Source organism: Copadichromis virginalis, linkage group LG15, assembly GCF_057382275.1.
Source record: "Copadichromis virginalis isolate Kocher_CV1m ecotype Utaka linkage group LG15, C_Virginalis_male_GT1.1, whole genome shotgun sequence".
NCBI classification, from domain to species: Eukaryota; Metazoa; Chordata; class Actinopteri; order Cichliformes; family Cichlidae; genus Copadichromis; species Copadichromis virginalis.
The window spans coordinates 37716208-37733816 of record NC_140632.1 but is presented as its reverse complement, the minus strand read 5'-3'; the positions used below and the strand labels follow the sequence as shown (position 1 = coordinate 37733816).

General features: G+C 38.2%; 4 protein-coding genes across 4 annotated transcripts; 2 read left to right on the top strand and 2 right to left on the bottom strand.

Moving 5' to 3' along the window:
• Positions 1–304: 304 nt before the first annotated feature.
• On the bottom strand, positions 305–5128 carry LOC146692940 (5-hydroxytryptamine receptor 3C-like). The gene is made up of 10 exons (XM_085433228.1): positions 3892–5128; positions 3689–3746; positions 3196–3359; positions 2955–2999; positions 2723–2829; positions 2263–2432; positions 2007–2173; positions 1578–1788; positions 961–1146; positions 305–876 (listed from the first exon to the last, which is right to left on the bottom strand). The coding sequence occupies exons 1-10, from the start codon at positions 3892–3894 to the stop codon at positions 581–583; spliced, it is 1407 nt and encodes a 468-aa protein (XP_085289354.1). The 5' UTR covers positions 3895–5128; the 3' UTR covers positions 305–580.
• A 74-nt stretch (positions 5129–5202) lies between these two features.
• On the bottom strand, positions 5203–6454 carry LOC146692939 (receptor-transporting protein 2-like). Its single transcript, XM_085433229.1, has 2 exons — positions 6156–6454; positions 5203–5773 (listed from the first exon to the last, which is right to left on the bottom strand). The coding sequence occupies exons 1-2, from the start codon at positions 6302–6304 to the stop codon at positions 5446–5448; spliced, it is 477 nt and encodes a 158-aa protein (XP_085289355.1). The 5' UTR covers positions 6305–6454; the 3' UTR covers positions 5203–5445.
• An 872-nt stretch (positions 6455–7326) lies between these two features.
• On the top strand, positions 7327–9520 carry LOC146692938 (receptor-transporting protein 3-like). Its single transcript, XM_085431167.1, has 2 exons — positions 7327–7534; positions 8514–9520. The coding sequence occupies exons 1-2, from the start codon at positions 7389–7391 to the stop codon at positions 8845–8847; spliced, it is 480 nt and encodes a 159-aa protein (XP_085287293.1). The 5' UTR covers positions 7327–7388; the 3' UTR covers positions 8848–9520.
• A 435-nt stretch (positions 9521–9955) lies between these two features.
• Positions 9956–13872, top strand: dynlt2b (dynein light chain Tctex-type 2B). Its single transcript, XM_085433227.1, has 5 exons — positions 9956–10337; positions 10874–11007; positions 12701–12770; positions 13167–13230; positions 13306–13872. The coding sequence occupies exons 1-5, from the start codon at positions 10291–10293 to the stop codon at positions 13351–13353; spliced, it is 363 nt and encodes a 120-aa protein (XP_085289353.1). The 5' UTR covers positions 9956–10290; the 3' UTR covers positions 13354–13872.
• Positions 13873–17609: the final 3737 nt, after the last annotated feature.

Sequence of the window (17609 nt, the reverse complement as noted above, 5' to 3'; positions counted from 1 at the left end):
AAAGCAGAAGATGATGCCATGATTGGCATAACGTCTCAAAGCTAAATTCCCTGTTTGAACGTGATTGCTTTGGGACCTGTCTGTGGGAAGTTTTTATGTTGTGTGACTCGATAGGTTTGGTGCTCTGGCTTCCTCCCACAGTCTAAAGAGGGTTAAATGTATGATTCAAGTGCAGCTTGTAGTCTGAAGTACTTAGAAGGAAACCATTATACTATATGATACCATTTATATAATCTACACAGGGATATGATTGTGCGTTTCGAAATGAATGTCACTCACAAATTGAATTAAATTTTACAGACGTTTTATTTTGTATACAGTGGTTTCCTCCATTTAAAAATTGTACAGTACAACACAGAAGGGTAAAGATGAATGATTATAAATGCAGCAGAGCTAATTTAAAGTCCAGTATGAAACAATAATGCAAAATACAGTATAACTATACTATACATACTGCATAAATGTGCTCTAAGAAGGTAGTTTTTCACACCATCTACAAAAATGACAAAATTTTGGTCAAAATGCACTAACATTCAACCCACTAGCACAAATGGAGAGCTTTAAAACACATGGCAGTTGTCTACTTATTGTACGAGTTCACCCAGATAATGATGATGGTGATAAAGCTGACCGAGATGAAGAGAATGTAGAGGCCAAACAGCAGGCGGTCTATGATGAAACCCACCTGCATCCACTCCTCTGAGCTTTGGCTGTCCTTTAGCTCCTGATCAACCTTCAGGCGAATGGCCTGGAGGTCCTTGCCCAGTTTCTTGAGTTCATACACAGCCAGGTCCTCCGCTGATTGCCCCTTTGGCTCTTGAAGCCCCACATAAGTTTCAATTGCTGCCACAGCAGTCCTGGTCTTAAGGTCTATTTCTAAGCAAAGTCAAGAAGAAATATTCATAGTCACCTAATCTTGTAACCTTAGATTTCTAAACTCGCTACTTATGTTTGACATACCTGAAACTCTTGGCTTCTTATTCATTCGTGGCATACAAACAATAACACCCAGAAATTGCAGAACAAGGACTCGCATCCAGTGAGGGACAGGAGAGAAGTCAGCAGACCCACACAGCAGGTTGGTGATGAGGATTGTTTCCAGCAGACTGGCCACCATCAGAGCCAGGCAGAGAGAAAAGAACACGTCTACAGAGAGACAAAGGAACCCAGAAACAATACAAGTTTACAATGTCACAGTCTAAGTCACTAATCTATATATTTTTATCTTAAAAGCTGTTCTTTAAATGCACATGTAAATATAGTTTAAAAAAAAGTGAACATTATTTACAAATTTGGACATAATAATATTGATTTGACTATTTCACACATGTTATGTATGTGTATCTATAACAAGTATATAAGTATACAATGCTAATACTGCATTACAGTATGTATGTGAGTACAGATTTTCAACTTGACTCTATAAGATCGAGGTCTGATATGGGATGTAAGGGTTCCCTTAACTTTCTTTAACCAGTACCTTTCATATTTTAGTATAGGATAAGTTAATAATTAAAAAACATAACTACAAACAGTTTCAAGAAATCACCGTAGACATTTTGTTGAGTGTCACTAACTTATGAGGGGTATGGTGTTTCCGGTGACCGGCAGCAGGTCATTCATGATGAGCAGGAAGACAGTGTAGCCGAGGATGAGGGTCATCTTGAAGGCGGACCTGTCCACACTCTGTGGTGGCAGCAGGAAGCTGAAGAGGTCGACTGTGATGAGAAAGCAGCTGGGGAGGAGGAGGTTGACCACATACATAGTGGCCCGGCGCTTCAATCTGATCTGTACAATAAGGGAAAACTTGGTCAGGTATGTTTGTGCTGTGAAATCTTCTTATCGTGACCAAGTGGATCGTGTATGTAAGCAAATCGTGATTTTAGCTGTGTTGGATTTACAAAACAGGCATTATGGACACATTAATACGAGGTATGTGAACAAGCCCAAGTATGTGCTCCTTTCTGCCTAATTACAGCAGTTTATTGGCACTGCAATCCACCTACTTGAAATTCAAGCTCATCATAATAAAGATTCTCATTCTCTCCATCATGATTGACTTTATTGGCGGTGATTTCCAGCAGCTCCCATTCACCCATGGTGGCCATCACACTCTGGGAGATCTGTGTTATTAGTTCTGCAGATCTTCCAAGATAAATCTTTATATCCGATGCTGTGGAAAAGCAAAGAGGAAAATACTGAGCTAAAGGTGAGCTCACTAATTGTCCACATGTAATGTATATGTATAAAATATTTTCTGACCATAGTGCAAGTAGGAGTTGAAGGTATAAATGCAGTTTTGTATGTCGAAGGGGAAGGTGTAGATATTGAGGTTACAGGAACTAACAACTCTGACAGGTATAGCGAGATTCACTTGACCATTACTGTACAGGTACAGATAGGGAACAGGCGGTGCCTTGTTTTCCTCCATACTGTAAGAACAATTAGAAAAATGATGGCGTGAATAACAAACATGGCACCTATTTGAACATTTGGTAAGAATTACAGTGTCTAGTAGTTAGACAATTATGGACCTATAAAAAACATGGCAACTGCACAGTTACATGTAATAAATATTGCTGTAAGATGGCCAAACATTAACAAAGACAAATACAAAATGTATTTATTATTAGGAAAATATAAGGAAAAGACTTGTTTTGGTTCCATAGATTATAATATGTGTATGCTTTGAGAGGCACAGGCTTGGTAATATATCACTTACAATTCATTGATTACAATATCGGGAATCCAAAATTGGCTTGATGGAAGAGCCATCATGTCTGTACCACACTGAACTGGGTCCCAGCTGACAAATTCATTTATCCACAACTAAAAGAACAAAACTCATGACAATGGATAGATCATGCATGCTACACGTAATCATGATGTTTTAAAAATATGATTATTCCTGTATCACAGAAGAACAAACGTAGCCGGATCATTGCAGTACTCACACACTGTAGCCAAATGTAAGCGGTCAAGAGTTGTGCCTTTTCATCCTGAAAGACAACCCAGTATATGCCAAGGGATTAAAAAACATTGGTGTTGCTATGGAAAGAGAATCATTTGAGCAATGTGGATATGGTTTATCCATTTCTCTAAGTATTTTGTCTTTACTTAAAGAGTTTTAGAGTGCAGTCTGTATACACACTTGTTACATTTTATGTGATGTGATGTTCTGATCGGTGAACATACCACCCCTAGAATCCCATACAGAGTGAAGAAAATAGTGACATTGGTGCATGTTGACATGTTCCTCACAGGCCGTATGTCATTCAAGTCAAAGACCGGAGACAGAGCCTCCAGCAGGGCAGGTTGGGTTGGCTGAGAGCAGCTAATGGTGTAATTACTGCAAAAAGCTGATGAGACAATGAAATAATATTGAGTGTAATTATGTTGCAATGTTTGGCTTGCAATGAGATTTTAACAAGAAAAAAAAATCTGTGTTTATTTTGTACTTTGTAGAAATCATTTGGAATTTAATGAATTCTATATTGATTTGAATTTCCAATTTATAACTCAGTACAAGATAATTTCACTAATCCTGAAGTTCTTTTACTATGTTACACAAACATTGTTCAGTAGACACCAAAAACTTTCTTCTAGACTTTTTCTTTTTGAAACTGATGCTGACTTGTTGTTGAAAATGAAACTCAAATACTCATAGTATGGTTCAGAAAATTCTTACCTGGCATGAAGATACTGAGGGAAATAATCAGGGTAGACTTGATTGATGACAGGAGACCCTTGAATAAAAGCAAGTACAATCAAAAGGTCTGATGGTTAAATGATGAAATGTTTAAATAAAGTAACAGAGGATGTATTGAATTGGTGGTGCTTTATTGATCCTAAGGAATAACATAACATAAACACAATGCAGGTATACCTTACCATTTTGAAAGTGAAATTGTTGTATTCCAGCTGCTTTGGAAACTGTTCTTTGATATACTAGTGAATAATAATCTTCTCAAAAATGGACACATTCATTTGCTGTCAGCCCTATTAGTCAGCGCCTACAGTCCTAAAGTGTGTCTCTACTTATCTGGGAAACTAACTCTCGCAAGTCTAAGTCAGCCTTCATGGCCAAGATATACATAATGTCACTAAACAAAACGTGATGTGGACAAACCCATGGAAAAGTTGTGGAGCAGGCAAAACTAAAGGCAGGGCAAGTGCTTTGCCTGTAGGTGTTTTCAGACAACATGCAGATAAACCACAGTTAATGTACTGTACCTCAGTGTGTGACTCGAAAAATGTTGAGGACTGACCACAGCAATGTCAGTGCCACACCTGCTGATCACAGGCAAATGAAGAGGTGTTGCTGTGTGACAAACAGGTTGACTTTGCTTTCATGCAAAACCTCCTATCAGATAACCTTTTCCTTTTTTCAACAATTGTGCAAAGAACAGTGGGCCAGAATTCCTCCACAGTGACGTTAAAAACGCATCTGCAGTTACCACAGATGCTTGATTGCAGTTCATGCTGCCAAAGGATGACATAACCAGTTATAAGATTTAGGGGGCTTGCACTGATGTTTGAATATCTTTTTCTAAATCATGAAAAACAGTAAGTTATAATTTAAAGGCAGATTTTTATTTATTCTTTGTATTATCTTTGTCTGCACTACAAACACTTCATAAAGGCAGTTTAACTACAGTTGCAGGATCAGTAAACATGACGCACTAAAGTCTCCTCTTGCACTGACGAGTTTGAAAAAAATGGAGAAATAAAATACATTTCCAGAAGATTTTCATTTTTTAAAATTTTTGTAAGAAAACAATATCGTCTGAGACAACAGCACGTGTTCACCCCCTTCCTTTTTTTTTTACAATTAAAAAAGTAACATAAGAGAAAGTGTACTTATTAATATTTATGAACATGCACATGTTTGTTCTTAAAATACCAATCCAATAATATCTTTGCATATTTTTTCTTGAAGAATGGTGTTTTTTTCTCTTTGAAAAAATTACCCAGGCTCATTGTAAAACAATGTATTATATTTACCAAAATTCATGGTATGTACCATGCTTCATGTGTAAGCTGTGTGTGTGGCTCTAAATCAAATTAAAAAAGAAGATGTTGCCCACCTCTCTTGAACAATAATGTCATGCCTAGTTTTTTTTTCAAAAATATGTATTATTTATTTACAAAATCAGAAAATACGAATTTAAATGTGAAAAGTGACTCCTGTAGACCTTCATGTCATATTTAAATCTTGACTTATTTAATTCATTTGTAACAGTAAATGTATGAGAGCTTTTGTGCTAATTAACGTTTTTAACAAAGAAAGCAATATATTAGCTAAAGCTGTCTGCTACCAAGCACAAATAAAGGATAAATACAACAATGTGCATCTGCTTATTACAGAAAGAAGAAATACAATAAAACAGAATGAAAGAAGGCAAAGTTATGATCGAACAGAAACAGGCTGACTTTAAAAGCAGCTCATTTTGTGCACACGCCTTTGATGCACCCCTCACAATGTGTGGGCTCATGCGGGCTGTCAACGTCAAAGCTTCTGAAATACCGCTTCCGTCCACCAGGGTTTTTATGGTAGCACTTTTGTTTTATTTTCTCCACCAGATTCTCCATGAGGATGTGCACATTGTCAGATTCCACGCTGGGATTCTCCATTGGAGCTTCGGAGCACATCTTGCAGTTCTGGCGTAAGGGCCTCACCTTGACAGTGCCCTGCCCGTTTTTCAGGCGCATGTGGAAGAGCACCTTCACCTTGTTGGAAGGCCATTCTCTTCTGCACATGGAACATTTAAACCTTGGAAATGAAAAAGAGCATGTGTTACTTTACTAGAAGAGTCTAGAGTGATTATATGATTATTTTTAATACGAGTTTAAACTTGCATCGAATTGTTTTTTAACGAGATGGCACCCACGCAAGGAAGTCAAAGGAAACAAATGATGTCAGCTCCATCTTACATCTTCAGTTCTAGTGTTGCTAGTCTAAAAAATATGCTCCCATCATTGAAACTCTGGAATATTCTTTTTACTTTTAATGAACTAAGCTTCCTTAGCAACTACATTTATTCCCTCATCTTTAATGTTGCAATCTTCATGCACAGTAATTGGCATAATGCAACTATATTTTTTATATATTAACCTATGAAATATACCATACTGAATATACAAACCACACTGACCTTGCACCTGTGTTCCTGATGTACTGCTTCCAGCCCATGTCTAGGTTGTCAGGCTCAATGTTTTCATCATACTCTAAATACCAAGAGTCTCCTCGTTTAAGACTCTGTGCTTTAATACGAAAGATACGTATCCATTCAGGTGGCAGCATCTTTTAGGTTAAAGTGGTCGCTGGTAGCTGAAGAAGAAGGATAACTCTAACAGCTGATGTGTGCAGTAAACAAACAGCTGGTGAGAATGAGTCATCCTCCTCAAGCTGCGAACTTTGACTGCGGCTCTGCCAGAAGAGTTTGTGGGGAAGACAAAACTTACAACTGTAAAACACGCTATCTTAAGTTTCAGTTACAGTTTTGTACAATCGATACTGAAAGCGTTTCTTGTTAAGCAACACTGACACCTTCTGGTTGCTCTCCATGCTCCTCTTTGCCCAGGTAGACTCAGAAGGCTTTTCTGTATTGCTATACTTTTTGCACTTAGTCGGTGTGACGAAAATGTGCAAAATGTTTTCACTGTGTATAAAAAAAAGACATTAGTGAACATTAGTGGGAAAAAGAGCTGATAAAAAACATTAGTGAACACGTGATTCTTATCATCGTGCTTATAACTCAACTCAGCACTATACCTGCACTCTACTGATTTTGTTTTTCTTTTTGTAGCTTCTCCCTGGTAGCAGGTAGCTCTGCATATGTCTGTGCGCATGTTCAAGCAGGTAATCTTTTGCTTGTTAAGCAAATGTGTGAAACGCTACAATATGGAGTCATTAATTATAATAATGTAGAATAAGAATATATAACATTCATTTATTTATTTGCTTTTTCTGGTAACATAAGAGCAAAAAAGATGTTAATTTTACACGTTCACCACTTTATTTATTTATTTATTTTTGCCAGAGTGAGAATATTTCACTCAAAGTAGTGACTGACAACAAATGTGTGCACAAAGGCTAAACCATAAACCAGCATAAACCAGCAGGTTCCAGTGTTGCTACAAAACATTTCAGTTTCATTTTACTTACAATCTAATGATTCGCCATCTAATATTCTGATGTTCATTGTATAAACCATAACTGAAACTTAAGGAAGCCTGCTTTGCACTGGTAGCTTTCGGTTTCCTCTCAGCTGGTACAGCCTTATTTAAAGTTCGCAGCTTGAGGAGTCATTCTCACGAGTTCCTTGTTTACAGTACAGATCAGCTGTTAGGGGTTTCTTTCTTCTTCAGCCGATTTAATTGAAAAGATGTCACCAGAATGGACACAAATCTTTCAGATTAAAGCAGAAGATCTTAAGCAAGGAGACTCCTGGGAATTACAATATGATGAAAATATTGAGCCTAATAAGCCAAACTTGGACTGGAAGGAGTACATCAGGAACACAAGTGCAAGGTCAGTATGCTGAACAACTGTTAATTACTGCAGCAGGTTTGCATTGAGTATTTGCACGAGTGTTAATATTTACACTACTTGTGTTACATTAATATGCCTTACATTACGCAATGTGCGTGATAAAAGTACACCATCAATACATTTTAGTTATTAAGGAATATTTGTTCATTCCTTGTTTGGTACAATTCCAGAGTTTGAATGATGGAAAATAATTGGAAGTGGTATAAATACAACTTTACCTAAAAATACAGATTTTAGTCTACCAATACTTGCCTTTAAGAGCTATTCTAGCGATTCTAGCTCTGTCTGGTATTGTGTAAACTGGAATAAGTAACATCAGATGGTTTGTTTTCCTTTTATGTTCTTGTTCTTCACTTTTCAAATGTCATTATTACACTATTAATTAGCCAAAAAGCTAATAATTTGGTCTGCTCAGTTACATCTAAAGATATATTTATTAGATTTTCCTCTTTCTTTTATGACATGTATTGTATTACTGTGGTGGCACATCACTGTAACACTGTAATGAATATACTATGGTCATATTCACCTATCCATCCACAAGTTTCCACTGAGTATTCTCTAAATAAAACAAAAAAGCTGAGTAAACATAAAAAGCACAAGCTTCTTCCCTTTGAAATATATTCAACTTTCATAGCTCGATAGTAATTTTTGTAAACAAATTTAAACATAAACATCATATGAATCACACATTCATCCATCAGAAGGGACACAGTTAAGCATGAGAAGCTCAGTTATATCTCCTCCCACTGCCCTTGTAAATGCATTTGATTCCACCCAACATCTCTACTACTTACAGATGTGATTCTGAGTGCAACACATAGGGCAGCTATCAGCTTTTACACAAATCATGAGTTTAGTGCAAGTTTGTGTGGTTAAATGAAAAATTCTGAATTTTTTAAAAGTAATTTTGACTTCTACTGAAACAGACATTCTCTTTCTCTTTTTTAATTTCAAGTTTCAAATGTTCCATGTGTCGAAGAAAGTGGCCTTCCAACAAGGTGAAAGTGCTCTTCCACATGTGCCTGAGAAATGGGCAGGGCACTGTCAAAGTGAGGCCCTTACGTCAGAACTGCAAGAAGTGCCCAAATGCTCCAATGGAGAATCCCAGCGTGGAATCTGAGAACATAAACACCCTCATGGAAAAACTGGTGGAGAAAATAAAACAAAAGTGCTACCATGAAAACCTTGAGGAAAGCTACCGACCTTTCAGACTCTATGAAGTCAAAAGTCCCCATGAGCCTGAACACTGTGAGGGGTGCATAAAAGGAGTGTGTACAAACAATCTGTAGTTTTAAATCTATTTACTTATATTATCAATATCTGATTCGGGGGCTTTAATTATGCTGTTTGCCTCAAATAATGGTAATGTTAGTGCTCAGTCATTACTTCAAAGCTGAAGGGTATACAATTCACAAATTCTGCACAAGCAAAACATGAAGTCCATTTGTGATTAGACATGTGAAAACTTACTGTTTACAAACAAAATGCACATAAGTCAAAATTGTCTACTATCAGTAAATGTAGCATAATGTTTACAGGAGTCACTATGTCAAAATGATTTGTAAATAAAATTAAAAAAAACATAGTGGTGATGTTGCAATAAGAATTTGGGAATTTATGATATTGTTTCTTCTGTTGAATGCATTGTTGTTGAGGTGGATAGCAGTTTATTTATTTATTTGTCTTCTGTTTAATGAAGTAAGCTAAATGACATGAAAGATCATATACAACTGTATATTATTATTATTATTAAGATTTATATTTTTCTTTGTCCCCTGTTGGTCTGAAGTGTTCTATATAACGAGCAACTGAAATGAAACAAGTGCATCTTTGTGCCTCTTTGCTAACAACCTCTGTGGTTTAAAGTAAGAATAAAAATTGCAAAAAGATGCAGATTTTGCACATATAATGACACTATTTAGCAAGCATAAATTAAAAATGAATTAAAACTTTTGAAATCGCTGTTGAAAATGTGTCTGCATCTGTATATTGCCAGAGCTGGAAGTTGTTCTTTAAAGACAAATTTACTCACATCTTATCAGTTTTGGGTCTGTTTCTTCAGGGGCTTTGAGCAATGGGAAGCATGATTTGATCAGGCTGCAGCTAAAAGGCCTTAGAACCAGCTGCATTCAGAAGTCACGCAGATACCATGAGTAGCCCAGCAGTTGAAATTATTACATATATTAAAAAACATCATTTTAAGACAGTGTGAATCATGTATGAGTAAAGGCAGTAAAACATCACTAATGGGGACAGAGTATAAATGCATTAGGTGGAAACAGAAACGATTTCATAAGTAGTAGAAGGTTTATGTGTTTAGGTTTACAAGATGATGAAGGAAGGCTTGCAGACAGCTGTCCACATGTTGTAGCTGTTTACGATCACCAGGGGGCAGTGTCACTGACAACCGGTTTGAGGCCTACTACAGCTTCTACTGCTGTTGATCTTTCAGCTAGTCACCGAGAAGAGCGGAGTTAAATCGAAACTGCAATCGAGTGTTAAAAACTGTGAAGAGTGTCCAGTAGCGCCATTATCTGTGATTTTCGTGCTTTTTTGATCAACTTTAATGTACACACGGAAGAAAAACGAACCGGTTAGCTAAGCGGTACTCTTATTTTGAAACAGGAAACAAGGGAAAACGTCGCCATGGTTACGGGTAGCATTTGGCTAGCTTCTTAAAGACGCTCTTCACATTTATTTGCTCGATACTGTAGTTTGAGTACTCATATACCATGGGGGAGTCCGATACTTACCACATACGACCCAATCATCAGCAGAAGTGAGTTGATTCATGTGGTTAAACGGCTTTTCCCCCACACAAGTAAAGAAAACTAGAATTTAGCATTTTAGCTAGCTGATTCGCGGTCTACTTTTAGCTGCGCAGTTGTTCCAGCCTTGAATAAATGACATCTACCGTCAAACTTAATTTAGTAGTATAAATACTACCAATCGTCAATCAAAATAATGTGGTTACGTGTGCAAACTTGAATTTTTAACCGAAGTTTAGTCTGTTACAGCGTTCATGCAGATTTATCTGCAGGAACTTTACCTATTTTTCCTGTACAATGCAGATGTACCAGGGCATTCAAATGTGATTACTTTAGGCATGTAGTTACAATATACAGTGCCATAGGTAAATAAGTTTAAAATGCAAATGAAAAAAAAACGTATAGCCTATTGAATATAGAATGTATTGTTCACATGACGTTTATTAGCATGCATGTTGCCATTATTAAGATATTTGTGTATCAGAGGCTCATTGTGCTCGTTGGAAGGTTCATTTGCTGTCTTGTTGTTTTCCTGTAAATCTTGCAGGTTCAGGCCAGCTGTTGTGAAGGAGTGTATTCGTGAAATTGTGAGGGAGCGACTGTCTGGGGTGCAGTACAATCCAGAGGAAGTCCCAGAGCTGACCCGTTCACTGGCAGACTCTGTGAAGGACAAAGTAAAGAGTGAGTGAAGCATTGTCGCTCTCATGTGCTGTCAAAAGGACAGAACATTCAATTATTTCTAAAAATTTTAGCCGCAGCTTATAATGACCACTTTAATTATAGGATGTGGCAACCATCTGTGTATCTGTTTAAATAACAGTAAACTTGTGTTTCACGTAGAGGTACCCAGGTGTCATAGGCACTTTTTTCCAAGTAACTGAAAGGTTCCTTCAAACGGCTGTTTTCTGCATTTCCACTGTGGTACTCAGACCTATAAAGATGAGGCATTTTAATCTGCTGCATGTAACTTTTTTCATGCAGCTACCACTACATCTCAGGCCAATATGTGTCATGATTTCCAGGTTCAGTACTGTGCAGAAATCTTGAGTCATCCCGCATTTCTTCATATTTTTCTTCTTAGGAGCCAAACTTTTTTACATTTTTAAAAACTGGTCCTGAGCAATAGTTCTCCAGGCTTTCTGAATGCCATGGCCAACTTATTCTCTCATTTTCAGTCCAGTCCTTTTTACCTGACCATTTGCATCATTTTCGTAATTTTTAACTTAACTACTAGTTAACTACTTAGCACTGATCTATAAACCATTCAGGGGATGAACCAGTGTTTGTGTCTACTTATAACAGAAAACTTGCCAAAGAACTCGTTTTAAATTGTGTCTTTAGGCACTTTGTTACAAGCAGCCTGTCACAAAAACACATGATTGTTCCCATTACTTTAGTTGAATATAAGAAAAATGAACATATAATTTGACAGTCATAAAATATTTTTTGAGCCAACATGGTGATTCCCAACAAGTTATTTTGTCAAAATCAAGAATATCTTAGGATAGTGTCCAGTGTGCTAGCATTATATTGGGGAAACTGACAAAGTGGAAGATAAAAGAAGACGTGCCAGGCTTAAAAAACTATGTACAGCAGATGAACTGTATCTGAAAGTCATTAAGACATCCTTAGGTAAATAAGGTTTTTTCCTTAAGAAGTTGGAAAAAAAATCCTGCAGAGACCTGACACAGGACCTGAGAGATGGAACTGCCCCTTCTGCTGATCCATCTGCTCTTCACTGAAGGTTCATCAGAAATGGTCTCACTGAATGGTGATTGTCAGGAAGCCATTCTTTAAGAAAGGAAAAAGAGAGAAAAGGCTGAAATTACGCCAAATTACACAAGACACAAGATCTGGACTGAAAATCAACATGTCTTAATGAGTAATGAATCCAAATTTGAAATTTTTGGTTCAAGCCATCAGTATGTATAGACAGAGGACAGTCAGAACAGAGACACAACAGTGAGTGTGTACACATCTATAAGACACGGTGGAGGCTCTGTCATGGTTGGGGGCTGTATTTTTAGCCAGTGGTGTTGGGGATCTATCTTTTTCTATCGGTGTTAGCTTTTTGATGCGTGTTGACTTATTCAGGGCTCCAGTAACACATTGGTTTGAATGCAAACATTTCTGAAAGTTTCAGCAGTGGAAATGCAGCAGTGACAAGACTAAAAGGATTGTGGATCTTCACAACAGCCTGTTGGAGCAATAAATGTATAACACCATAAATTCCTGGCCCCACAATGTTAATGAATTATTTCCCATTTAAAACAAATTTGATTAGTAAAAAATATTGACTAATATTCATATTACACAGTATTTTTTTTCTTTTGGATGTACATATAAAATACTATCCTATTCTCTTTGTGAACAGATTCAGGATTTGACAAATATAAGCTTGTTGTGCAGGTGGTCATTGGAGAACAACGAGGGCAGGGAGTCAAGTAAGTCTTCATTTGGTACTGGAAACATTAGTCTTGCTCTTGACTTTCAGAAACTGACTTTGACACAGGGATTACGGTTAGGGCTCAGGGCTCAGTGTATTTTTTAGACATGTCATATGTTGTACCAGAGAACGGAGACCGGATCATTTAGGTTGTTATCAAAGATCTGCTCTTCATATTTACATCATCAGTATCAGCAAACACCTGATTAAGGTAAAACTGTAGTGATTCAAAGTTACTAAAAATTTGAAGTATCAGTAAAAGCAAACGGTAGGACCGTCTCAAGAAGACACAACCATTATTTTACATTTTTTCAACGTAGTTTTTTTTTTTAAGTAGTTCAAACTTTAAGATTTTCTTTGCTTGGTCTCTGTTTGTGTGTTTTTTTCTCCCCAGGATGTCTTCCAGGTGTTTTTGGGATGCTGACACAGACAGCTATGCAGAGGATGTTTTCATGAATGTAAGTGCTCTGCTCAGTCACAATTTCATCACTCGAGTCCAATTTCTAAAAAGCACTCTGATTGTCCTTCCACAGGACAGCTTGTTCTGTGTGGTAGCAGTTTTTGGAAGCTATTACTACTGAGGAAGAGAGGATGGACCACAGGAAAAAAAAGACTTTTACATGAAAATGAGCTGGCCTCAACTAAAGAAGCGACGCACATCTGGTCTTAAAAATGAAAAACCTCATTGAGATTTTGTGACTTATTAAGGACAAAGACTTGTTATGGCTTTTTTTTTTTTTTTTTTTTTTTACCTCAAAACATTGTAATTGTTTAAAATGATACATATATTGTTACTGTATACAAGGTTACAATACTTTATGTTCACTTGGGTCTATTATATGCCCAAGTTACTGTTTATGAGAATAACATCTGAGCTCTGTGAGTTCTCTGAAAGCTGACTGCTTTCAATGTGCAGTTTCCAGCATTTTTTAATACAGGTAATAACATGGTCATCTGCTCTATGCACAGAGAAAGGCCAGGCAGGTTTATTCCAAGCCAAAAGCCTTTAAAGTGTCATTATCTTCATACAGTTTCACAAGAGTCTTTAGTTTGTTTTATGCAGTAAACCTAACAAATGAATAAAGGTCAGATTTAATATATTTGGTGACATTTTAATTTTTCACCTCTACACCTGTTAATATAACTTTATTTATCCCACACTGTTGAAATTCAACTATCACAACAAAAAGTGAATCAAAGACATACAAAAGGCTATTGTTGGTACAGGAAAATGTTATTGTGAAAAAACAAAAGATTGTATTATTTCGAGCAGTTGACTGAGCAGAACTGGTCCAGCAGAGGTCAGTATCTGCCTGTAATCGCCAAAATCCAGATGCACGGATTTTTATTTTATTTTTTTAAATTAAAGTTATGTGTGTTCGGGTCGGAACCGCCACGAGTCCCGACTTCGTCAAAGGAAAAACAAATTGTTCAGCAGTTTACGGCGGGACTCCTGGTCCCTGTTTCTGCACAGAGCACGAAACAACTCGGAAACAGTTTTAGGTCCTGGTTGGATTTAGCTATAAAAAAAACTTCATGGTAGAATTTCACCAGCAGTTGCAGTCTAAGATGATGGAGTTAGTTTAGGAAACCTCGGTATGAATGTCTATCCATGTGATAACTGGTCAGCAGCTTTCAAAATAAGAGCTCAGAGACTGTCTAAGTATTTCCAAGATGAAGTAAAAGAAATCATGAATTGCCTAGGAAACCCACCTTCTGTAAATATACAAAATATTAACAAATTATTCTTTACTATATATTAACATATATTCATTAAGTGATGCCGTTTTGAACAGTGATGGCATCAAGCTGAGAGCTAATTACACAAGGCTCCGCTGACAAACAGGTCATAAAAGAGCAGGAAAAGAAAAGATTTCATTTGTATGTTTATAAGTTGTATCTTTAAATGCTTAGTTTTATTTACTGATGCAGGAAATTTATGAACCATCCATCCATCCATCCATCCATCCATTTTCATCCGCTTTGTCCGGGGCCGGGTCGCGGGGGCAGCAGCCTAAGCAAAGAGGCCCAGACCTCCCTCTCCCCAGCCACCTCCTCCAGCTTATCCGGGGGAATACCAAGGCGTTCCCAGGCCAGCCGAGAGATATAATCTCTCCAGCGTGTCCTGGGTCTGCCCCGGGGCCTCCTCCCGGTGGGACATGCCTGGAACACCTCACCCAGGAGGCGCCCAGGGGGCATCCTTGTCAGATGCCCGAACCACCTCAGCTGGCTCCTTTCGATGTGGAGCAGCAGCTGCTCTACTCTGAGCCCCTCCCGGATGGCCGAACTTCTCACCCTATCTCTAAGGGAGAGGCCAGCCACCCTTCGGAGGAAGCTCATTTCTGCCGCTTGTATCCGCGATCTCGTTCTTTCGGTCACTACCCACAGCTCGTGGCCATAGGTGAGGGTAGGGACGTAGATCGACCGGTAAATTGAGAGCTTCGCTTTTACACTCAGCTCCCTCTTCACCACGACGGACCGGTGCAGCGTCCGCATTACTGCAGCTGCAGCCCCAATCCGTCTGTCGATCTCCGGCTCCCTTCTCCCATCACTCGCGAACAAGACCCCGAGATACTTGAACTCCTCCACTTGGGGCAGGAACTCATCCCCGACCCGGAGTGGGCACTCCACCCTTTTCCGGCTGAGAACCATGGCCTCAGATTTGGAGGTGCTGATCCTCATTCTCGCTGCTTCACACTCGGCTGCGAACCGCTCCAGTGCGAGCTGGAGGCCCTCACCCGATGAAGCCAACAGAACCACATCATCTGCAAAAATCAGAGATGAGATTCTGAGGCCACCAAAGCGAAAGCCCTCCGCCACTTGGCTGCGCCTAGAAATCCTGTCCATAAAAATTATGAACAGAACCGGAGACAAAGGGCAGCCCTGGCGGAGCCCATCACCCACCGGGAACGAGTCCGACTTATTGCCGGGAATGCGAACCAAGCTCTTGCAACGGTTGTATAGGGATCGAATGGCCCGTAGCAAATTTATGAACCATTTTATGTTATATCTCGTGTTAAGCATTGAATGTTCTTGGATTCTGAATGAATAATTCAATTTAAAATTCATTGACGTCAACACATTTTTCTGTCTGGTTGTTCAGTGTTCCTTTGGTTCCTGAATCAAAGTCAGTCTGACTGCGATCTAGTGCATCACAGATTCAGCCATCGTGAGTTTGTTGGCTTATTGCGAACATTATTTCTGTGGTGTTTTCATTATTGTGATTATTTAACAGCACTTTCAGAAGTGAAGTGATCATAGCTTTGCATGCTCGACTGTCTTTTCATCCTTTTATGTCAAAGACAAATGGACTGTATAAAGCTGCAGAAGTAATACTGTGTGTGGATAGAACAGCACTATAATCAAACCGTGCCTGAAAAGCTTCCCTGTACTTTGTGACCATGTCATTACGTTCATCATCATCAGGCTGGTTCCATCACTTTGTAGCTTGAATTTTAAATGACACTTTAGCTAATTGTTAGTTACTGGGTCATTAATACTAAATTAAACTCTTTAGCATTTAGTTTTAAAAATATGGCATAGTGTCATGTCTAAAGTTTTTTTTTTCCATCTTGATGACATGTAGGCATCTTCCATACTTGTGCCCAGAAGTCTCCCTGGACTGTGGCCAGAAGCAGTACTGACACCCTGTCTACACTCATAGCCCCCTGGCTTCTTATTGTAAATAAAGTGAATTGCAGGTGTTTCTGTCTGTGTGAAAAACATGTAAGATCTTCGTTCAACAAAATCCATAGGTGTTTAATTGGACTGAGATGTGGTTTCATCTGCCCTTTGGATGGAGGCATTGTCAGTTTGGAAGCGAATTCTCACATCAGGATAAACCTGTTCAGTAACTGAATACATTGGATTACAGATAAAGGTTTTATTGATTTGCAGTGACACTTATATCTAAGGAAAGAAAAAGTCAACCCGTCACAATATCCACCACAGCACAACAAAGTCTCAAGAAGCACTCAGGACAGGGGTCAAGGGTTAAGATGTTTCCTTTAAGTCTTTTTTCTGTCCGCAATTTAACATTTTAGGGACTATAATATATCAGTTTATACTAACATATACAAGATAATGGGACTGTTGTGTAATAAAAGGTTAGTAAACTCCAGATGATTGCATTACACAGTTCAGGCTTGTTTTTGCAGTAGAGAAACTGGAATTAGCAGAAATGGTTGTTATGGGTATATGGTACACTGGTTATTAAAAAAAATGGTACAAATGATACAAAACATTCTAAACTGACTAATTAGTTCATATTTGGGGCAGGGATAGCTCAGCAGGTAGAGTGGTTGCCCCATGATCGGGAGGTCGGGGATTCGAATCCACTGAATGGTTACCCTGCGGTACCCCTGAGCAAGGTACTGTCCCTACACTCTGCTCGCCGGTGTGGCTGCATTACTGTTATTTTAAAATAAAGTATAGTTTACAACAACAACAAAAAAATAAATACCAATTTGATGGCAATGATAAAAGTGCCATAATGGCATTTAAAACAATAATAAAACCATAAAGTCCACAAATTACACAGCACTATACAAAATACCTTAGGTTTAGTTAAATGTATGGCTTTTGGTAATTATTTGGTCACCTAGCAACAATCCACAGAAAATGGTGCATGCAGTGACTTTCTTATTTTTCATACAGTCAATATAACTCATGCATGCTGCAGAAATTGTGGAATGCAATATGAAGACAGATATCCACCAGATAAATGAAATATGTTTTGTTTTTTTTTTCTAGAAAATTGAAAAATGTACATTTCTTTGCTTAAACAGCCCACCTGTCTCTCGTCCTCAAAACTCGGAGTGCCAAGCAACCTTCAAAT

What these genes read in the sequence shown, in the direction of transcription:
- LOC146692938 (XM_085431167.1), top strand. Translation starts at nt 7,389, where the DNA reads ATGTCACCAGAATGGACACAAATCTTTCAGATTAAAGCAGAAGATCTT. An exon ending in ATCAGGAACACAAGTGCAAG is followed by an intron (nt 7,535 to 8,513) that starts GTCAGTATGCTG and finishes TTTAATTTCAAG; the next exon opens with TTTCAAATGTTCCATGTGTC.
- LOC146692940 (XM_085433228.1), bottom strand. An exon ending in TGTATGGGATTCTAGGGGTG is followed by an intron (nt 3,000 to 3,195) that starts GTATGTTCACCG and finishes GTTGTCTTTCAG; the next exon opens with GATGAAAAGGCACAACTCTT. An exon ending in GATATTGTAATCAATGAATT is followed by an intron (nt 2,433 to 2,722) that starts GTAAGTGATATA and finishes TTGTTCTTACAG; the next exon opens with TATGGAGGAAAACAAGGCAC.
- dynlt2b (XM_085433227.1), top strand. Translation starts at nt 10,291, where the DNA reads ATGGGGGAGTCCGATACTTACCACATACGACCCAATCATCAGCAGAA. An exon ending in CGACCCAATCATCAGCAGAA is followed by an intron (nt 10,338 to 10,873) that starts GTGAGTTGATTC and finishes TAAATCTTGCAG; the next exon opens with GTTCAGGCCAGCTGTTGTGA. An exon ending in CAGAGGATGTTTTCATGAAT is followed by an intron (nt 13,231 to 13,305) that starts GTAAGTGCTCTG and finishes GTCCTTCCACAG; the next exon opens with GACAGCTTGTTCTGTGTGGT.
- LOC146692939 (XM_085433229.1), bottom strand. Translation starts at nt 6,304, where the DNA reads ATGCTGCCACCTGAATGGATACGTATCTTTCGTATTAAAGCACAGAGT. An exon ending in ATCAGGAACACAGGTGCAAG is followed by an intron (nt 5,774 to 6,155) that starts GTCAGTGTGGTT and finishes TTCATTTCCAAG; the next exon opens with GTTTAAATGTTCCATGTGCA.